We start from the raw sequence: 17617 nt of genomic DNA on the forward strand, positions 1-17617 counted from the left end.
ACCTGCCAAATGTTGACGGGGACGGAGTCAGTCAGCAGCTGAATGGGGTCCAGTTAGCAATTACATGCAATCTGTTTCTGATAATACAGCAGTTATCTGTGCCAAAATGCCAAAAATCGCACATCTGTTCACATTTCTGTGTGTCCAGTGTTCAGCTAACATTATCTCTGGATGGTGGTGCATGAGATAACCCCTAAGGATCGTAGTACTACTAGAGTATTTTAATTTATTGAACAAAATATCAGCATTTGGTGTCGCTGTATCGACACGATATCACCACACAATCCTATCACGTAGCGATTTTTTCCCTGACCCCTGACATCGAATATCTAGAAAGTTAGCTTAGCAAAACTTGTCTCAGTATGATGGTAAAACAGAACATGCAGACAGACAGACAGACAGAGGACCTCTTACAAACCAAGACAAGTTGTTCACATTTTTTCAAGAAAGAATTTAAATGATTGTGTCAGTTTTTACTTTATCTGTTTTTCTACACTGAACACATGAAAGAAATAACACAATAGAAACAAAAGCAGACTGAAACACAACCACCGCTCTGCGACCATTACTGGATCTTTTTATTTATGTCAATATAAACGATGCTTCAACACTAGAGTTCAAGTGCCTCTTAGTTTATGCTTTTTTTTGTCTTGGCATTCTCGCCCATCTCTAAATCGCAAATGTTTTGTTTCATTTTCCTCTATTCAATAAAAGCGCAAACTGTTTTTAACACAAGTCTTCTCTTGGTAAAAATTCAGAAAGCATTGATTGAGTGCTTCCAGCAGACAGTCAACTTAGATCTCTGACGCCAGACAGCACAGAAATGTTTGCTGGGTAGGTCAAAAGAAACAAAAAATGCAATTGATTGGGACGCAAGAGACTTTAACAGCAAGTGTAAGTGTCTGGGACCCTACCTGCCAGTCAGTGCATGAAAAAAACAAAGCAAAATTGTCTAATAAAAGTATAAACTAAGAACCACAGAGCCATTACATGTTTTGGTGTGAGAGCTAAAGAGAGCAGGCAACAGGATGTCAGTCCTCTGCAAACCAGTGCGAACTCCAGATGCTTTTAACCACAACAAGTCCGTTACCCAGTCACAAAGCCTCAAACAGAGCCAAGAATAAATCATACATGAATCATCCATTACTCAGTTTTCCCCTGCATTTTTATTCACCATCACAAGGTTCAAAGTAAAAAGAAGGTCAAAGGTTAGACAGTGAAAAAGGATAAAGTGGGAGAGGAACATTTGAATCCTTTAATGCTGAGAGAAGCTTTTTTTTTTCTTCTTTGAGACGGTCAGAGGATATGCCTGAGGCTCTAGTCAGGGAGTTTCACTTCCTCAGCAATGACCTCATCATTACATCACTTCCACGACATCGCAAAGATGAGCAATGCTCACGATGTAAACAACCACAAGATGTTTTTCTTTAGCGTTTTAAGCCACACAGCAGGGGAGAGAATCAGAAGGAAAATGAATAAAGAGACTCTGTCTTAGTCAAACTGAGACTTGGCAATGGTGTACTGAAGTGGCTGAACTATGCTTCTTTTACTTTTCATGTGATGATGTAGAAACTCAAGACATGAAAGTGTGACGGCTGCTTTTGGGCTAATGAAAAGGCAAAAATTTAATAATAATGACAGTAAAAAATATAGATTAGGCAATAATAATGACTGCAGGAGCAGCATGGGGCGGTCGTAGTGTTACGACAGTGTCCATGTTCAAAAAGTCTTGACAGGAATAAGACGAGGCAAAAAAAGTACAGTACAGGTTTCCATATTTCCTGTCATATATATATGTATATATACACACACACACACACACACACACACACACACACACACACACACATACATATATATATATATATATATATATATATATATATATATATATATATTAGGGGTGCAACGATATTCGTATCGATATTGAACCGTTCGATACAGTGCTTTCGGTTCGGTACGCATATGTATCGAACAATACAACATTTGTAATTTATTTTATCAATTTTCCTTCTGACGATGCTGTCTGTGTTGAGCGCTCAGTGAATCTGCGTTCGACTACTCCGCCTAGGCTGCACTGTCCAGCGCAGATCCACTGAGCGCTCAACACAGACAGCATAGTCAGAAGGAAGAGCGCAGGGCAAGCTAGCGAGACAGAAGTTAAGCTCTCCTTTTAACATGGACCTCCCCCACCCTCATTCAGATCTGGCGTTTGGAATTATTTTGGTTTTCATGTGACGTATGACCCTGAAGGTAAGCGAGTCATGGACTAAAGTAAAACAGTATGTTGGATGTGCCATGCAATGCTCAATTACATTGGTGTGAACTAGTGTGTTAGCGCAGTTAGCTCGTTAACGTGTTGGCCGTCTAGCCCCATGCATGGAGCGATCGGCGGTAGCTCGTTAACGGAGATTTGCCGTGTTGTGGCGTTAAGGTCATTTCAACGAGATTAACCTGAAAGCACTAGTGGGAACACAATGAATATGACTGCACATTTACACCGACATCATCCTAGTGCAAAGACAAGTGGAAGCAGACAAAAAAAAGCAAGCATGCTACTAACTTTAGCCGAGTCATTTAGACAGCTGTTTAATATGCTGCTGAGAATATAGCCCAGAAGAAGCGGATAGTATAGCTTTTATTTTGGAAAGAGACATTTCTCTGTAATAAACTCTCTTTTCCAAAGATGAGTGATTCATCAATCAGATACAGGGCTTGCAATATCGCTAGCCCGACGTCCCGGAGCTAGCGATTTTTTCAGTCGAGCTACCAAAATCTATCTCTTCCCTGCCCGTCGGGCTATTGTAGGAAAAATATATGTCAATGCTTTTGCATTCTTTCAGAAATGTAGCTGGGTAATTATGTCATTGGCATCGGTGAGCCACTGTCAATATGTGACATATTGAAGTCGCGTTTGAATTTGCGCTTGTTTTTTTGCTTTCACTTTGCAATCGTGCGAACTGTGTATAGAGAGCGACAGCACTGATCTGTGAGTGATGATAATTTGTGCACCAATTCCTCTGACATCGTCTTATTAATCGTTAGCTTACTATGCAAACATGACAAGTGAAATCTCCCGCAGCAAGCTTAAACATGTGAGAGGTTGATCGCGCAGAGAATCGCTGAGCTTATGTGAGTGCGCGTGTAAAAGCATTTCAGTTCTGCTGAGCCAAATAAGACAGGTCAGGGTGAAGAAGTGACAGCCAAAGAAAAGCTTACCACAAAACGGAGAAGTTATGACAAATCAGACTATAAGGCAAAAAGAAAGTGCAGCTTTATGGTTTCATGGACAAAATAATTTCTGTGGCTGCAATATGACGAGCTAAATAACCAGGGCTGCACATAAGTGGTCCGCAGGTGCGTATTCGCTGTCAAAATAAAAAACGCGCACAAGGGTTAGGGTTAAATTTAAAAACTGTACTTTTGAGTTAAAATATATATTTATAATTTTAATAAATGACAAATTAAAAAGGCATGAACATTTTTTTTGTATCGAAAAAATATCGAACCGTGACACCAAAGTATCGAACCGAACCGAACCGTGAATTTTGTGTATCGTTGCACCCCTAATATATATATATATATATATATATATATATGTGTATATATATATATATATATATATATATATATATATATATATATATATATATATATATGTGTATGTGTATATATATATATATATATATATATATATATATATATATATATATATACACATATATATATATATACACATATATATATATATATATATATATATATATATATATATATATATATACACATATATATATATATATATATATATATATATATATATATATATATATATGTGTATATATGTATATATATGTATATATATGTATATATGTATATATATATATATATATATACTGTTAAACTGATGGATGCTCAGTATTAATCACTGATAAAGTTTCAAATGACGAGGTTGGTGTGTGTACAAGTAATCCCTGTGAGCCAAAACCTCAGCCTTCAGTCTCGCTCTTTATGATATAAAAGAGAGCGGATATCCTAATATGGTCATCTCAGGCTTGTACCCTAGCTGGGAGCAGAGTAGCCCCACCCACATGCTATTTAAACCTTCTGTTTGTGAGGTGCAGCCAATGAGAAGAAAATTGGTTTAAAGCAGGAAGCTTTTAATCAAATGATGAACTGAGGGGCTGGCTCAAGGCTTGTGCAAAGTGACTCTGGTGCAGTCCAGAAAAAAATACTGAAGCATAACAGGTCATCTTTAAAGATTTATTTTATTAAAACTAGTTTTAATAAAATAATGGTTAATAAAATGGTTCTTTGATGTGAACACAGTGGAGCATTTAGCAGCTGAACAGAGCTTTTTTTTTAACCTCCAGAGTTGGAGGAAACCAAACTCTAAGCAAAAACAGCGCTGCTAATGCAAAAACTAGCAAGCAACTAAAGATGAGCATGTTAACCACTTATGAGCTGCTAATGTTGTTTTCGTGTTGTTGTCGTATTGTTTGCGGTTTTACAGAACTGTTTGTGTTGACTGTGTTGTTTTATTTACATGGAAGCGGACACTGCTTCCATTTGTGCAAGTGTAAACAGGTTATAAAGGAATCTGGGATACACCCAAATCAAAGTGAAGATAATCCCAGACAATCAGTCGTTTCTGACAGAGACAAGTGAAACAAGGCAGAAGTAAGAAGGAAACAAATCAGGATCAACGACGAGTCACACGGCCGCTGATATCATGTCTGTATATCACATAGAGTTTTCTTTATTTAGCTTTTCCTGTCACTACACTCCTACTCTGCACTCTTCTAAGAGTTTCAGCTACTCACTGGGAACTTTCTTGCAGTTTGTAGTTTAAAGTCAAAGCTGAGAAAATCATTTTGTTGTGGAAACCTCTGTTGGAAACATCAACCCAACACAAGCATATATAGACCCCAGCTGCCCCACCACCACGCTCTTGTTTTGGACTCATAAAGTAGGGCATAACTTTGACTGGCTGACTCATGTTGGCCTGGCAGCACAGCGAATGTGATGACAGACCAAGTTTAATCTCAGCTGAGGTCCGCTTTTGGTGCGAGTTTGGCCCGGTAAAAGCAGGTCAACAAAGGACACCTATTTGTACAAGAGCTTCATTTCTCCTTAAGTATTAAAATTGGTTAAAATTGACCCTTTAATTAAATAAGCAGCTGTTTGAATACAATTCCAGCAGTTTTTGAGCAAGAGTACTGATGTGTGAGTGATTCTGGTGTGTAAAGTGTAAATATTAGCTGGATTTCTTAGTCTTCAAAGACAACCAGACTGCATACGCTTGGGGTTTGAGCTGCAGGGATAAGATAATTGGTATATTTCAGCATTTTTTAAATCCATAATAAATGAATGAATGAGTATTTAAAATCCTGCACTACAAGATGCTAGACGAGCTAACGATGAAAAACTGACACATATACGGTTGTAAATCAGTAAAAATGGAAACCAGTTAAAACAGCAGGATGCATATGTGGTTGTAAAAATAATTCATGGATCTTTTAATTTTTAATGCACTTTTTGCATCCCTTCCATAACAACTGCTGTAATATATGAGCCAACAATACTTAACTGAATGAATCCTTCATCTTATAAATGACATGAACATGAGTGAATGAAATCATCAGGAAGTTGGTGCTGCAGCATCAACGCTTTACTGTTTTGCTTCAAAAGCATCAGCTGTTTAGTGATTTCTGAGAAAAATCAACAAGCCTGAGGACAAAAGATGCCTCAGTGAGGCCACAAAGCCTCTACGTGATTTACTGCAGCTCTGAGCGTCAGGCACATCAAACAAAATGCTGAAACTCAAAGTTGAAAGTTAGAAGAAAACCCGTCCGCTATTCGTTTTCTGCAGCCTTCTGCAGCTCTTCCTTTTCCACTTAACTGAAGGGCTTTTCAAGGATCTTTTCAGTGAACAGAAAAACACAATGAGCTCCTAGCTGGAGTGCCAGGGCTCGCAGTGGGTAACGGAAGAAGCGGTGCGGTGTTACGAAACTGTAGGAGGCTGCGGAGATAATCAATCGACTGGTGCAGCAGGAAAAAGCTGCAGTTTGACTGGTTTAACGCTGCAGTTCCAAAATAACCATGCGGAGAGCAGAAAAACCCGAGAAACAGAGGGAAGCATCTGACAAACCTCATGATCGTGGCTTCTCACAAAATCAAAAAGAAAGATTTTGTCTGGTGACCATCGCAAAGCAAAGATGGCTGCCCACATACATGTGTTTTTATTATCATCATCTGCAGTCTTACAGCATGCGCCATCACATCATCTGCACTCTGATATTAGAGCCTGTGGGTCCTGTCACAGGGACGTTACACGGTGATGGACACGTGTGTGTTTATATGTGCGTGTGTGCGTGTTTGCTAAAGTGAGTATGAAGCGGAGCTACAACAGGGCTGTTATCTCCTCACACACATACACTTCAAAGCAGGAGAGAGGAGCTGCATCTGCTAGTGATTTCCCCGAGGTCCAAATCGCACATCCACAAATGCATCCAGGATATGTTGCAAAGCAGCATGGGTAAAATACAGGATACAGCTGAATGAGATTTTTATCTAAAATAAAAACAAGACATATGTTATTTGAAGGAAGGGATTGAGCAGATTAGGTTTCCTTTGCAGCACATGAAGCGAAATATAAATAACCCCCCCTCCCCCCCCTTAAAAAAAACTACTCTTTGGCATCAGAGATGAATCTGGCTCCATTAATACAGATTTATTAAATGTTAATAGACAGTCCCGGTGCCCAAGGCAGTTTTTTTCTGCCTTGGGCACCTCTGAGTTCACTGAAAAGGCCCCGAGGACACAATCAATACTGTAGGCTCCTTCTCATACATCAAAGGGAGTCTTCAGAGTATTTAGGCTACATTGAAGTGCAGAGCAGCGCTGAGAGGAAAGGCTAATTTCAACTAAAACTAGGGTAAGGTATCAAAGCTCAATACTGCTTTAGTGTTTTATTTTGAAAATTAACAAGAAATATAAAAGGAGTTACTACTCTTTGGAAAGTCATTTCCATGTTTTAATGATAATTTTGACTGTTTTTTTTTTTTGCCTGTGTTATTTATTTTCCATGTATCTTTGGACAACATTTAAAATCAAATAAAAAAGCAAAAAATGTGTGAAATTGTTATTCATCAAAGAGAGGTTTCTAAAAAGTTATAGTTTTGATAAAACTGAGAAAAGTTCAGTGAAATTATCTGGCTTAGCTCTTTTGATTGTTTTCTGAGTTGCAGAGTAAAGAAAAATTCATGAATTTTTTTAACAAACAATCAATAATCTACAGAAAAATAAATATAAGTCTTTTCAGACATATATCCAGCCACACGAGCCCACTTTGTGGCCTTGTCCTATGTTGCTAAGTTGGAAAACAATATCCCTGTGTCACTCCCTGAGGTCTAAGTCATGATTTGTGCCAACTCCAGCACTAGCTCTGCCTCTAAGCAATCAGCATGTGTATTTTTTATTTTAATTAACTGTTTTTTAGTAGCTTTGAAATCCAAGAACAAAACAATAATCATTCTGAATGCTCTTTTCCAAAATATGGAGTTGGTGTTAGGATTTCCAACTGTGATAACTTAGGGCTCATAGGGTTAATCCATTGGACTTGGGTAGCAGATCACTGTGTTGTTTTGTTGTTTGACAAGACAAAAAAGTCTCAAGGAGCCAATTGAGATGGTTGAGACGTCTGCTAGGATTGCTAATGGCACCTCCTAGTTGAGGCGTTTCAGGCATGTCCTACTTGACAACACCCTGGAGGAGACGCAGGAATGCTGAGAGATCACACCTCTCTGCTGACTTTGGGAGAGGGAGGTCTGGCCTTAGACTGCTGCCACCATAACCCAGACCCAGATAAGTGTAAGAAGATGGATGGATGGATGGATGGATGGATGGATGGATGGATGGATGGATGGATGGATGGATGGATGGATGGATACCCATTCACAGAAGCAGTTATGTTTTCTATGCTGATGGAGCATTCCTGAATAAGTTGGAAGTCATGAGTTCCCAGTTGGAAGTTATTTGTGAAACGCCCCCTCAACTTGGATTTCCCACTCTAAAGTTGGAGCAGACGAACATACCCTGAGTTAGCAAACCATGATGGACACTGAACGCACACAGTAGTAAAACTGTAAACTTTTAATCAGTACTGCCACTGTTGTGTATTTTTTACTCAAAAATCAAGCCATATGCATAGCACTGATCAGGTATATATCTATTGATGTGCTTTTTAAGTGCAAAAAATAAGTATTATGCTGTACTGCGATACCTGAATGGCTCTGACTTTGCTAAAAACCAAAACAAGGTCTGATTTTGATAGCTTTCTCTGAACTGGGGAGTGGCGTTCTGACATCTGTGTTCCGAGGTATCTGGAAAGCAGCATACACTTTTAAGATTAGGCTTAATTTTTTTTGATAAAGCATATAGTTAGGGTTGTGTCAGGTGACCCTGAATCCACCCTTAGTTACACTGTAATAGGCCTAGGCTGCTTGGGGCTTACCATGATGCAGGAGTATTTCTTCTTCACTCACCTTTTTCACTCACTATGTTTTTATAAACCACTCTGCATTTTATCATTAGTTATTAATAAACTCTGACTATCTTCCATAGTGTATCTGGGCAGATGGACGCCCCTCCCTGAGCCTAGTTCTGCTAGAGGTTTCTTCATGTAAAACGGAGATTTTCCTTCCCACTGTTGCCAAGTGCTTACTCATAATATCTGATTTTATTGCTGGGTTTTCTCTGTAGTATTGTAAGGTCTTTACTTACAATATGAAGTTCATCTAAGCAACTGTTGCTATGATATTTAAAAAACGGAATCTCGAATCAGACAGCAAGCCCCTCCAGGATCAGGGCGGGGCTGCTAGTTTTGGGATAAGGGCAAAGAGAAAAGAGAGCACGGGGAGACAGGAAAGAGAGACTTGGGAAGTCCCCCATCAGCCTGAGCCTATGGCAACATAGCTAAGGGATGGTTCTTACGTTTTATTTATCTACATGGGTGGTAGGTTGGCTGTTAAACGTTTGAAAGCAGTTGTTTACTCATAGATATATACAACTTTGGCCACAGCCATTAACTATATATTGCTCTAGCAAAGCTGTGCCTTAGGCAGTTATTTCTCTTAGTTGTAACAACTACTGGTAGAAATCTGACTGCTCATACATTAAGTTAGAACATATAAATTAAGCATATGTTTTCTTTTCCTCCCACATTATCTCTAAAATAGTCTCAGATGTGTACAGAAGTGTAGGTGTTGCTACCTCGTTGACTCTAATCTAAATGTGATATGACAGCCTCCTTTATGACTAACCCTGCCTCACACGTTCTCTAAAAGGATTATGCTGCAAAACGGATTATAAATATCAATGATCCATTCATGGATTCGGCTTTTTTGAATGCCGGATATGGATGGAAACATGACTAATCTGTGCATAAGCTCTCAGGAACCTGCTTCCCTCTCCTTCTTCATAGTCAGCAGCAGAAAGGAGCATTTCCTCTGCTTTCCCGAGTAACGGCTGTGATTTATAGCATCTGGTCACTAGGATGCTGACGTGGACAGCAGAGGTTAGCGCTCCTGTTAGTCTCCTCCTTCCATCCTTCCTTCCTTCCGTTCTTCTTCAAGGAGACGATCAAGCCACAACAACACTCCCAATCCAGTTTCCCAGAGTCATCCTAGCCGTTGCCCTCCACACGGATCCCTCCCACCTGCAGTTACAAGCGTTCAAGCCCCCGGGACATAAATGAGACACAGTTGGCAGAGCTGTGAGAACTTGAGCCCCGTCTGGATGCCGGAGATGAGAGGAGCTTTGTCCTCTGGGGTTGTTTTTCTACTCCCGGTGAAATAACTTTGCTCTGTATTAATGTAGATATTAAACAAGATAAACTGTAATGAATAGACACGGACCAAATAAAAAAATTGAGTGGGTAGTTGCACTGCTACTCCTGTAAACCTTCATTGTTATGGAGCATATACTCTTTACAGTGATAACAGATTTACCCCCAAAATATTATTAATCAATAACGTGTTAGCATGGTTAGCTCGTTAACGTGTTAGCGCTGTGCAGACCCACGCACAGGGCGATCCGCGCTAACTGAGATTTGCCGCGCTAATGCGGTTATGGCCTTAACGTCATTTTAACGATATTAACACTGACAGCACTGGTAATTATATAAAACTAAATTCAGATACTGTAGGATCTAGTTCCACTGTAGCAAGCATAGCAAGCTAGGAAGCCAAACAGGCTAATGTTTGTAGCTTATGTTAGCTGTGTGACAAAGGTTTACCACTCCACACAGCAGCAGCTGTTTATGGTCTTGATTAGATTAAAGGGTTATTGCAAAAACCTTGATTTTCTGTAGCTTATTGATTTTGTAGTTATAGTAAATGTGTTTTTTGACTTGTTGCTCAGAGAAAACAAACACAATTTTTTATTTTTTTTGGACTAATAAAAGTCTTTTTCACCACTGCATATCATTAACGCTTGTCTTCTCTCTCTTGCAGTTTGTGTTTTGTTCTGATTGTTGTTTGTGATCTCTCTAAGTTTTTTTTTCTATCAGTAAAGACAGATGGCTGCCCCTACCTGAGCCTGTCTCGACTGGAGGTCTCTCATTTAAGAGGTCTCTCCTGTTAAAGGGGAGTTCTTCCTCCATAGTTCCTAGGTCCTGCTCATTTTCTGATTGTGTAGTAAAGTAATGTCTTTACTCACAATTTAAACCTCTTTCAGACAAGAATGGTTACTTTATAAATAAAACTAAATTTAAATTTCATTCAATTACACTTTATTTTCAACCTGGAAATTGAACACAAGGGTTATTTCTTTGCTAAATTATGGAGGATAGAGGCAAATCTAAAGCCGGCAGTGAAAGGTTTCTAGGCTGAAATCTACATTTCCAGGCTGCCTGCGATCTTGAAAGCGTTCCAAGAACATAACGTCAGCATGACTGGGAAAGCTCACAGTGCCACAGGGAGTCCACGTCTCATGATTACTTCCACAGAGGAGCATTTAACTCCAAACAGAGACGCTCACTACTGTTAAACAGGGGGTGAAAAAGTCAACGTGATGGCACTGCAGATATCAGGAAAGAAGAGGTTTAAAACTAGGTAGGAAGGAGTTGTAGCATGTACAGTGTGAACTCCTTTAGAAAGACATTGCACAAAAAGTGAATTGACTCGTTGCAGGAAACTGGTGCCACTCCTATTGTGAGCCACAAACAGAGAGTCTTTGAACATGTCATGTCTTGGAGAGGCTTAGCTTGATTCCAGCACTCCCTGGGTAAGCGAATGAGTCTGGTAGCTGTGATTCATTTTCCCCAAACTAGCATTTTCTCTGAAACACCAGCAGGCACAGAAACAAGGCTCTGATATATGGCGTAATGTCCCTGGCTGACTGGTTTTACTGTAGATGGGGAATGACGAGCAGATGAGGTCAGGAGGGGTAAGGAGGGCTGTGCAGGGTGGTGTGTTTTAGGGATTTGGATGGTCAACATGCATTAGGGGCTAAACCAAAGGTCTGCCAACCTCAGACCTGAATAAACCACTTTGATAAGGGATTACAATCCCCTCTCCCAGCCCTGCAGGCGCACCAGGCCGCCATAAACAAACAATCCCCGGCAGGCCTTTCTTTTGGCTCTTTCTTTGCGCAAGAATGAGACTCCCATCTCTCAGATAGAAGTCAGAGAGAAAGAATGTTTCTGTTTATCTAACGCCCCTGCCTTTTTCGGTGTCTAACATTCCTGATAAACGTCACATGCCGGTCAACCCTGCTGCGTGCGGCGGTCTCTGCAAAGGGCCTGGAACCAAAACACTCTTTGTTTTCCATCTAGTGTTGCCATCTTAGATAACACACTGATGGGTGAATTTGCTCCAGAACAATAGTTCAAAACAACGCATGTATGATGTCCAAAAGAAAAGGCACCAAACAGCTACTTAAAAGTTGTCAACCATGGCAAACACACACACACACACACGCACACACACAGTGGCCCCAGGATTTCAGGAGTGTAACTATAACAAATCAACAACCACTTTCATGTCTGCTCAATAAGTCGCTCATATTCCTCTTCAAACAGACACCCACACATCCAGGGAGCGAGCACCATGCCTTTTGCAGTGATAAAGAGCTGCTGCGGCAGACGTTCCTTCGCTCCATCCATCTAGAGCTCTCCACGTTGAGTGGAAAATGGGGGTGGGCTGCCAATGAACAGAAAGTCCCCTACTGCCAGTGAGCACTGGTCAATGGCAAATATGTATGATAGTGGTGTGCAGCATGATGCTCATCCTAAGTGCTTTTATATCTTAAAAGCACATAGGCTGGATGAATTATTCATGTGTTTATAGTGTGTGGGGTTGTTGCATATATAAATCAAAACTGCACTAAAAATTAGTAAAAAAAAACAAAAACTTGAATCTCTCTTCTCAGTCTACTGAAAAAATGTGTAGAACACATTTAATACAGCACAAAAGAGTCATGGTGAGATAAGCCTAATTAAAATACCTTTTTTCTGGATTTTTAAGCAAAAAAAGCAACCTAATCGATTATGTTCATTGATAACTGGCATCAATATGAATGTACAGTAAACGACACAGCTGGGGTCACTAATTCCAACTGCTTGTTATAAACATATACCAGTAAAAAGCTCAGATGTGTGAGAAATTCTGCAGCATCCAGTATCCGGGGTGCTCTTGAGCATGACACTGAGTTCCCGTTCGATTATTTATTTATTTTCTGTTTGAGCTGCATGCATTCACCTGCACCGTCTCTCTCCTGTGAGTCTACACTATACATTTTTGCTATATATCTGCGTGGGGCATTTTTCACCCAGTACACCGCCACTGACTTGTTTGGTAATGAAGACCACAGCTCAGTGCAGCATTTCCCGGATCTTTGCTGGTGAGGACCCGCCTGTTGGCGTGGCCGGACAAACACATCTCCTCTTTTAAGATGTCAGAGGGAGACATCTGATAGGCTGCACTGCTTCAGCTGTTGAGTTTACATTTTATCCAACCATGTCTTTAGACGGGAAACCACGCTTCATATACAGGGGTTATAATTATAATCATAATAACATTTTTTTTATTTACATAACATTAATGTAATGAATAATCAGATTCCACCCTACTGCCACCCGTTATTCTAACCCCCATTTTCCTTATGCTGACTGTAAAATACTCACTCTTGTCTGTTAGTGTCAGCTTCTCCTCGAAATTATGTCCGAGGTCCTTATAATCCATTGTTTCCATTCAGGCGGATCGCAGACCCTTTCCAGTTGCTGTCATTCCTCAGAGTCGCACAAGTACAGGAGATGAAACTCCCAAACACGCCCTTTGTAAAATCCAAGCCGAGCAAAAGGGAAAAGTGGCCAAAAAATCTATGGAAATAAAAGCGGATCCGGCTGGAAAAACAGCGCCGAGTCTCTGAAGTGATAAAATGTTACTGGGTGTGTTTTAAAAGCAGAGACTCGGTTCCGTCCGGAGAGCCTGTGGGTCTCTGCTGGAAAATCTACAGTGTGAGAATAAAAAGCTGTAGGTAAGTTAGACATAGGAAGGAAAGATTTCCGGTCAGGATTTTCAAAATAAAACATCCTTGATCAACGCTTTACTTCAGTGGCATTTCAGTTTTCCAAAATTAATTATTATGCGCATTAGGTGGTAGAGTAGTCATCTACCAATCAAAGAGGGTTAGGTCTCCGGCTAATCCAGTCTGCAGGTTGAAGTATCCTTATACAATGAACCCCGAGATTCCCCTTTACAGTGTGTGTGCAAACATTAGATACAGATGCAACTATTTGAAATATTTGACAAGATGCTTAGATATAGAAACAAGCACTTTTATATGTGTGTGATTGTCTGGGTAGATGAATGAGGTTTACAGTAAAATTACCTTTAAGTTAGAGAAGTAGAGAAGTGCTATATAAACTGTAATGTACATGTGATGACCATGGAAGCTTGTTTCTGCCACTGAAAAAAGAAAACACGTTTTATTTTTTGGTCTAATGAGTATACATAGAACATTTTCAGAATATCTATGTACTTCTTTATAGTCAGAGTAAGAAAAACATTTGGAGGGTGTTTCTAACTGCGGGTTGTTATGTGTTGGTAGTTAGTTAGTTAGTTAGTGAGTTAGTTAGTTACAATAGATACAATAATGAAAACACAGGAAATACATTTCTTACAGCAGGTAAAAGGTTATTGGGTTTATTTACTTTTTGATTATTTAGTGCGGGGCTTCTTTTGCATATTTTTAATTTGTTTTTGTTTTTGTTTTTTTGGTTCTTACTGGGGGTTTTTGTTGTTATTTTTATGATTTAATTTCCAGCCAGGGTATTATTACAATAAGTAATGATTAATAAGGCAAATCCAGTGAGGATCTTACAACTAGTGATTAAAAAACATTTTTAAAATTCCTCTTTTTCCGATTATTGTTATTAGTGTTGTACACTTTCAATTACTTTGAAACCTACAGTTATTTTTTGAGCCCTTAAATTTTTATTTATGTTTGTAACAGACGTTTTAAAAATGTCCTAATTCGTTTAATTTATTTTTTTCAATTTAATTTAATCTCCTCTTTCGAACTCTAAAAGCTTAAAGATTGTTATTTTGAAGGCAGGATTGTGTCATTTCCTGTTATTTCCTCTTCGCATTGCTCTGGCTTAACCTCGTTGGCAGCGAAAAACCGCATGCCGGACAACTGGACTGTACCATCTACACAGCGAGTGTAAAAAATACGCCACAGAAGAGCCAATACTTCACGAAAGTCTTCTGAAGGTCAAACTTCACATTTACAATAATTTCTCTTTAGCTTTATCCGCAGACGCAGGACATTAGTGTCCCCTTAACTGTCGGAGCCGCTGAATGGTTTGACCCATCAGATGACTCCTCAGCAGCTGAAAACGGCTTGCTGTGGGATGGGCTGTCATAACAACACTGTCGGTGTAATTACAGCAATTATCATCATGTTAATTAACCATTTGTAACAGTGAAAAGCTTTATTTTCTTTAAACATCGTGATATCTTTATAAGCGTGTATTATTTAAGCATATATGTCTGCAAGAAAACAGTATCCCATAGAGATTACACTTAAAAACAGGTTTAAAAAGTACCAAAGTAATCTTAAAGTTACCAATAAACATGAATATACAAAATATTACAAACATGAAGAGCACTACATATTGCACACCCGCTGTTTCAATCATATTTCCCCTGTTTAAAAGATGACAGGGACTTATCTGCTGCTAATTTACAATTAATGTGACCTCCCTGTCACTGCAGGAGGCCAGTGATCCAGGCTGAAAAAAAGAAAACAGAAAGAAAACAAACCCGAAATTATAGCAGTAGCAGTATAATAAAAAAAAGTTTGGAAAATGTGGGGAATTTTCACATGAACACATCTCAGAAGAGGAACCCATCTGGCTTATGTGAGGCTAAAGATAAGCGTCATACATTTTTTAAAGAGGAGCTTTTTAAAAAGTCTGATTAGAAAAAGCCTTTTGCTTTTTTTGCTTAACAATTAAGATTGAGGTCATCATTATATGTCGCTTCATGATGGATGGAAGTGATAGGAAATATAATACAGAGACACACAAACATCCTCCTAATGCACATCTGAGGTTCTTTTCAGAGCTGGACACATTATCCAACATGGTGACAGAGCACATACTGACGTACTAAAGGGCCAAATGTATGTGAGCATTACCGGAGAGATAAAATATGCATGACCCACTTAGCTAGGTGAAGACACTCAGGACTCTAAACACTGATGCTGCTGATGTAGCTACAGACTCAATATCCAGGTCATTCACTCAAGTTTGTGTAGCTTTTTATGTCTGGGGGAAAGTATTTGGCTCTTTCGTGCTTTCTTAGTTTTTTGCATACTTGTCATACTTACATGTTTTTTTTTTAACTTTTTCCCCTAAAAAACACAATTTAAAAACTGCATTTTGTATTTAGTCAGGTTACCTTGTTATATCTTGTTATCTTCTTATGTTATCAGGTTAAACTAGAAAATATGACAAATGTGAGGACAGAAGAGGAAGATGACATAGGATGTGTAAATGATGTGCTAAGTTATCTGGTTAATGTAATGTTCTTTGGAAGTATCTTCGTTGTGTTTTTGTTTAAAGGCTGTGTGAGAATACTGGACATAAAAACATTAAAACTAAGACACTTTGAGCATTTTATATGTGGACAGCAGGTAACCGCAAACATCTGTGCAGTCTTACTATGTTTGAGAGCCTGCAGCGCACCTCGCCTATTATCAAAGTAAAGCATATTAATGAGGTGTTGTAGCTGCTCAGATTTGCTTTGATCATTGCAAACGCAACACTAACTATTACTAAAGCGCTGTGTAACTACTGCAAATGTCTGTCTTTAGTAATATCAACAGACAAACACACACGTAAAGAAAATCCTGACACTTTCATTCTGAATCCTCTATCTCAGCCCATGTTGTGGTTTCCATGATCACTGTTTGGTTTGGTCAATAATTTGGATGCATAAGCTGACGTTGCTCTTTTGCATCACTTTCCAAATTCCACTTGGATGTATGTGATAAGCTGACAACACAGGTCAGCTGATCTCACAACCTATCCAACGCAGTATGAATCAATTTTGGGAGTTGTTTTGACATGAGTCAGCTCTCCACTCCTGCACGGCTACATCAGACTTTAGTGTTTAAAGCCTGATAACAAACCTAAGGAAGAAATCCCATCAGCGTGCAGGGAGGGGCTAACTTGTCAGAGTTGGCCATCACAGAAAAGGTTTAGTTATACTCATGTTTAAGGCTCTTTTTTTTTACCCTAGGCACTCATTCCTGCTCAGTGTTTGTACTCCATGTGTGTCACAGTAAAACCACACATAAAATATTGGCTGCAGGGTTTTGAGCATTTTTGACTGTCGCCATTTTGGCATTTTAAAACCAGATGTGTAGAGAGAGGGGGCAGGTTTGACAGCAGAAGTCATTAAACAAGGATCATACCATGGGTAATACACTTTTGTGACTCCTGGAATAACCAACATGTACATACTTTTTACAGTATGACCCAGCATAAGTGACTGAGGTTATAAATTCATCAGGAAAGTTTTTAACTAAGGTCAAAATGGTACATGTGAGGTCCCGCAGACTTCCTCAGGAATCAACCCCTGGGGGCCATTTTAAGAAGAATGCAGTTTTAAGGCATTTGTGTGTTCATATATATATATATTTTTTTAGATATACAAAGACACATATCTATATATATATTTTGTGGCACAAGACTGAGTGAATGACCCAAACTGTCGTCCTTAAAGCCTCGCCAGTGGGACTAAAAATCTAAATAAAATGGACTAACAGGCCCGTCGTCTTCTCATGTTATGATCCCGAACAACTCTATAAATACACCATGTGCCTTTAAACATTTTACGCAGGCCCATGAAATTACAGCAAAACAAAACGTGCCTGCAATTCACTGGTGTACTGCCAAGCAGCAGACATAAGCACAACATGACACAATTAGCTGTTCACTCTGGTGCAGAAAGCAGTGCTGTACCCTGTCTCGTTGTTCCTAGAGCCAAATCTAACCTTTACCTTTAATATTTGAAGCCACCGGAGCGTTGTTCTGAATCATATT

At 39.3% G+C, this 17617-nt stretch overlaps 1 protein-coding gene across 10 annotated transcripts in view; it reads right to left on the reverse strand.

Annotated features, from left to right (window-relative positions):
• The window catches only part of map7d1b (MAP7 domain containing 1b), a 54897-nt gene extending 41368 nt beyond the window's left edge, over nucleotides 1-13529 (reverse strand). For 5 of the 10 annotated variants that reach the window (XM_012918630.3, XM_004548903.4, XM_004548899.4 and 2 more), the window contains exon 1: nucleotides 13187-13529. In XM_012918630.3, coding sequence (XP_012774084.3) covers nucleotides 13187-13253 — 67 coding nt within the window. In that variant the 5' untranslated portion in view covers nucleotides 13254-13529. The remainder of the gene's footprint in view (nucleotides 1-13186) is intronic. The other 5 variants (XM_012918632.3, XM_012918631.3, XM_012918629.3 and 2 more) reach the window with 1 other exon arrangement.
• Between the last annotated feature and the right edge of the window lie 4088 nt (nucleotides 13530-17617).

Source organism: Maylandia zebra, linkage group LG22 (genome assembly GCF_041146795.1).
Source record: "Maylandia zebra isolate NMK-2024a linkage group LG22, Mzebra_GT3a, whole genome shotgun sequence".
Classification (NCBI taxonomy): domain Eukaryota; kingdom Metazoa; phylum Chordata; class Actinopteri; order Cichliformes; family Cichlidae; genus Maylandia; species Maylandia zebra.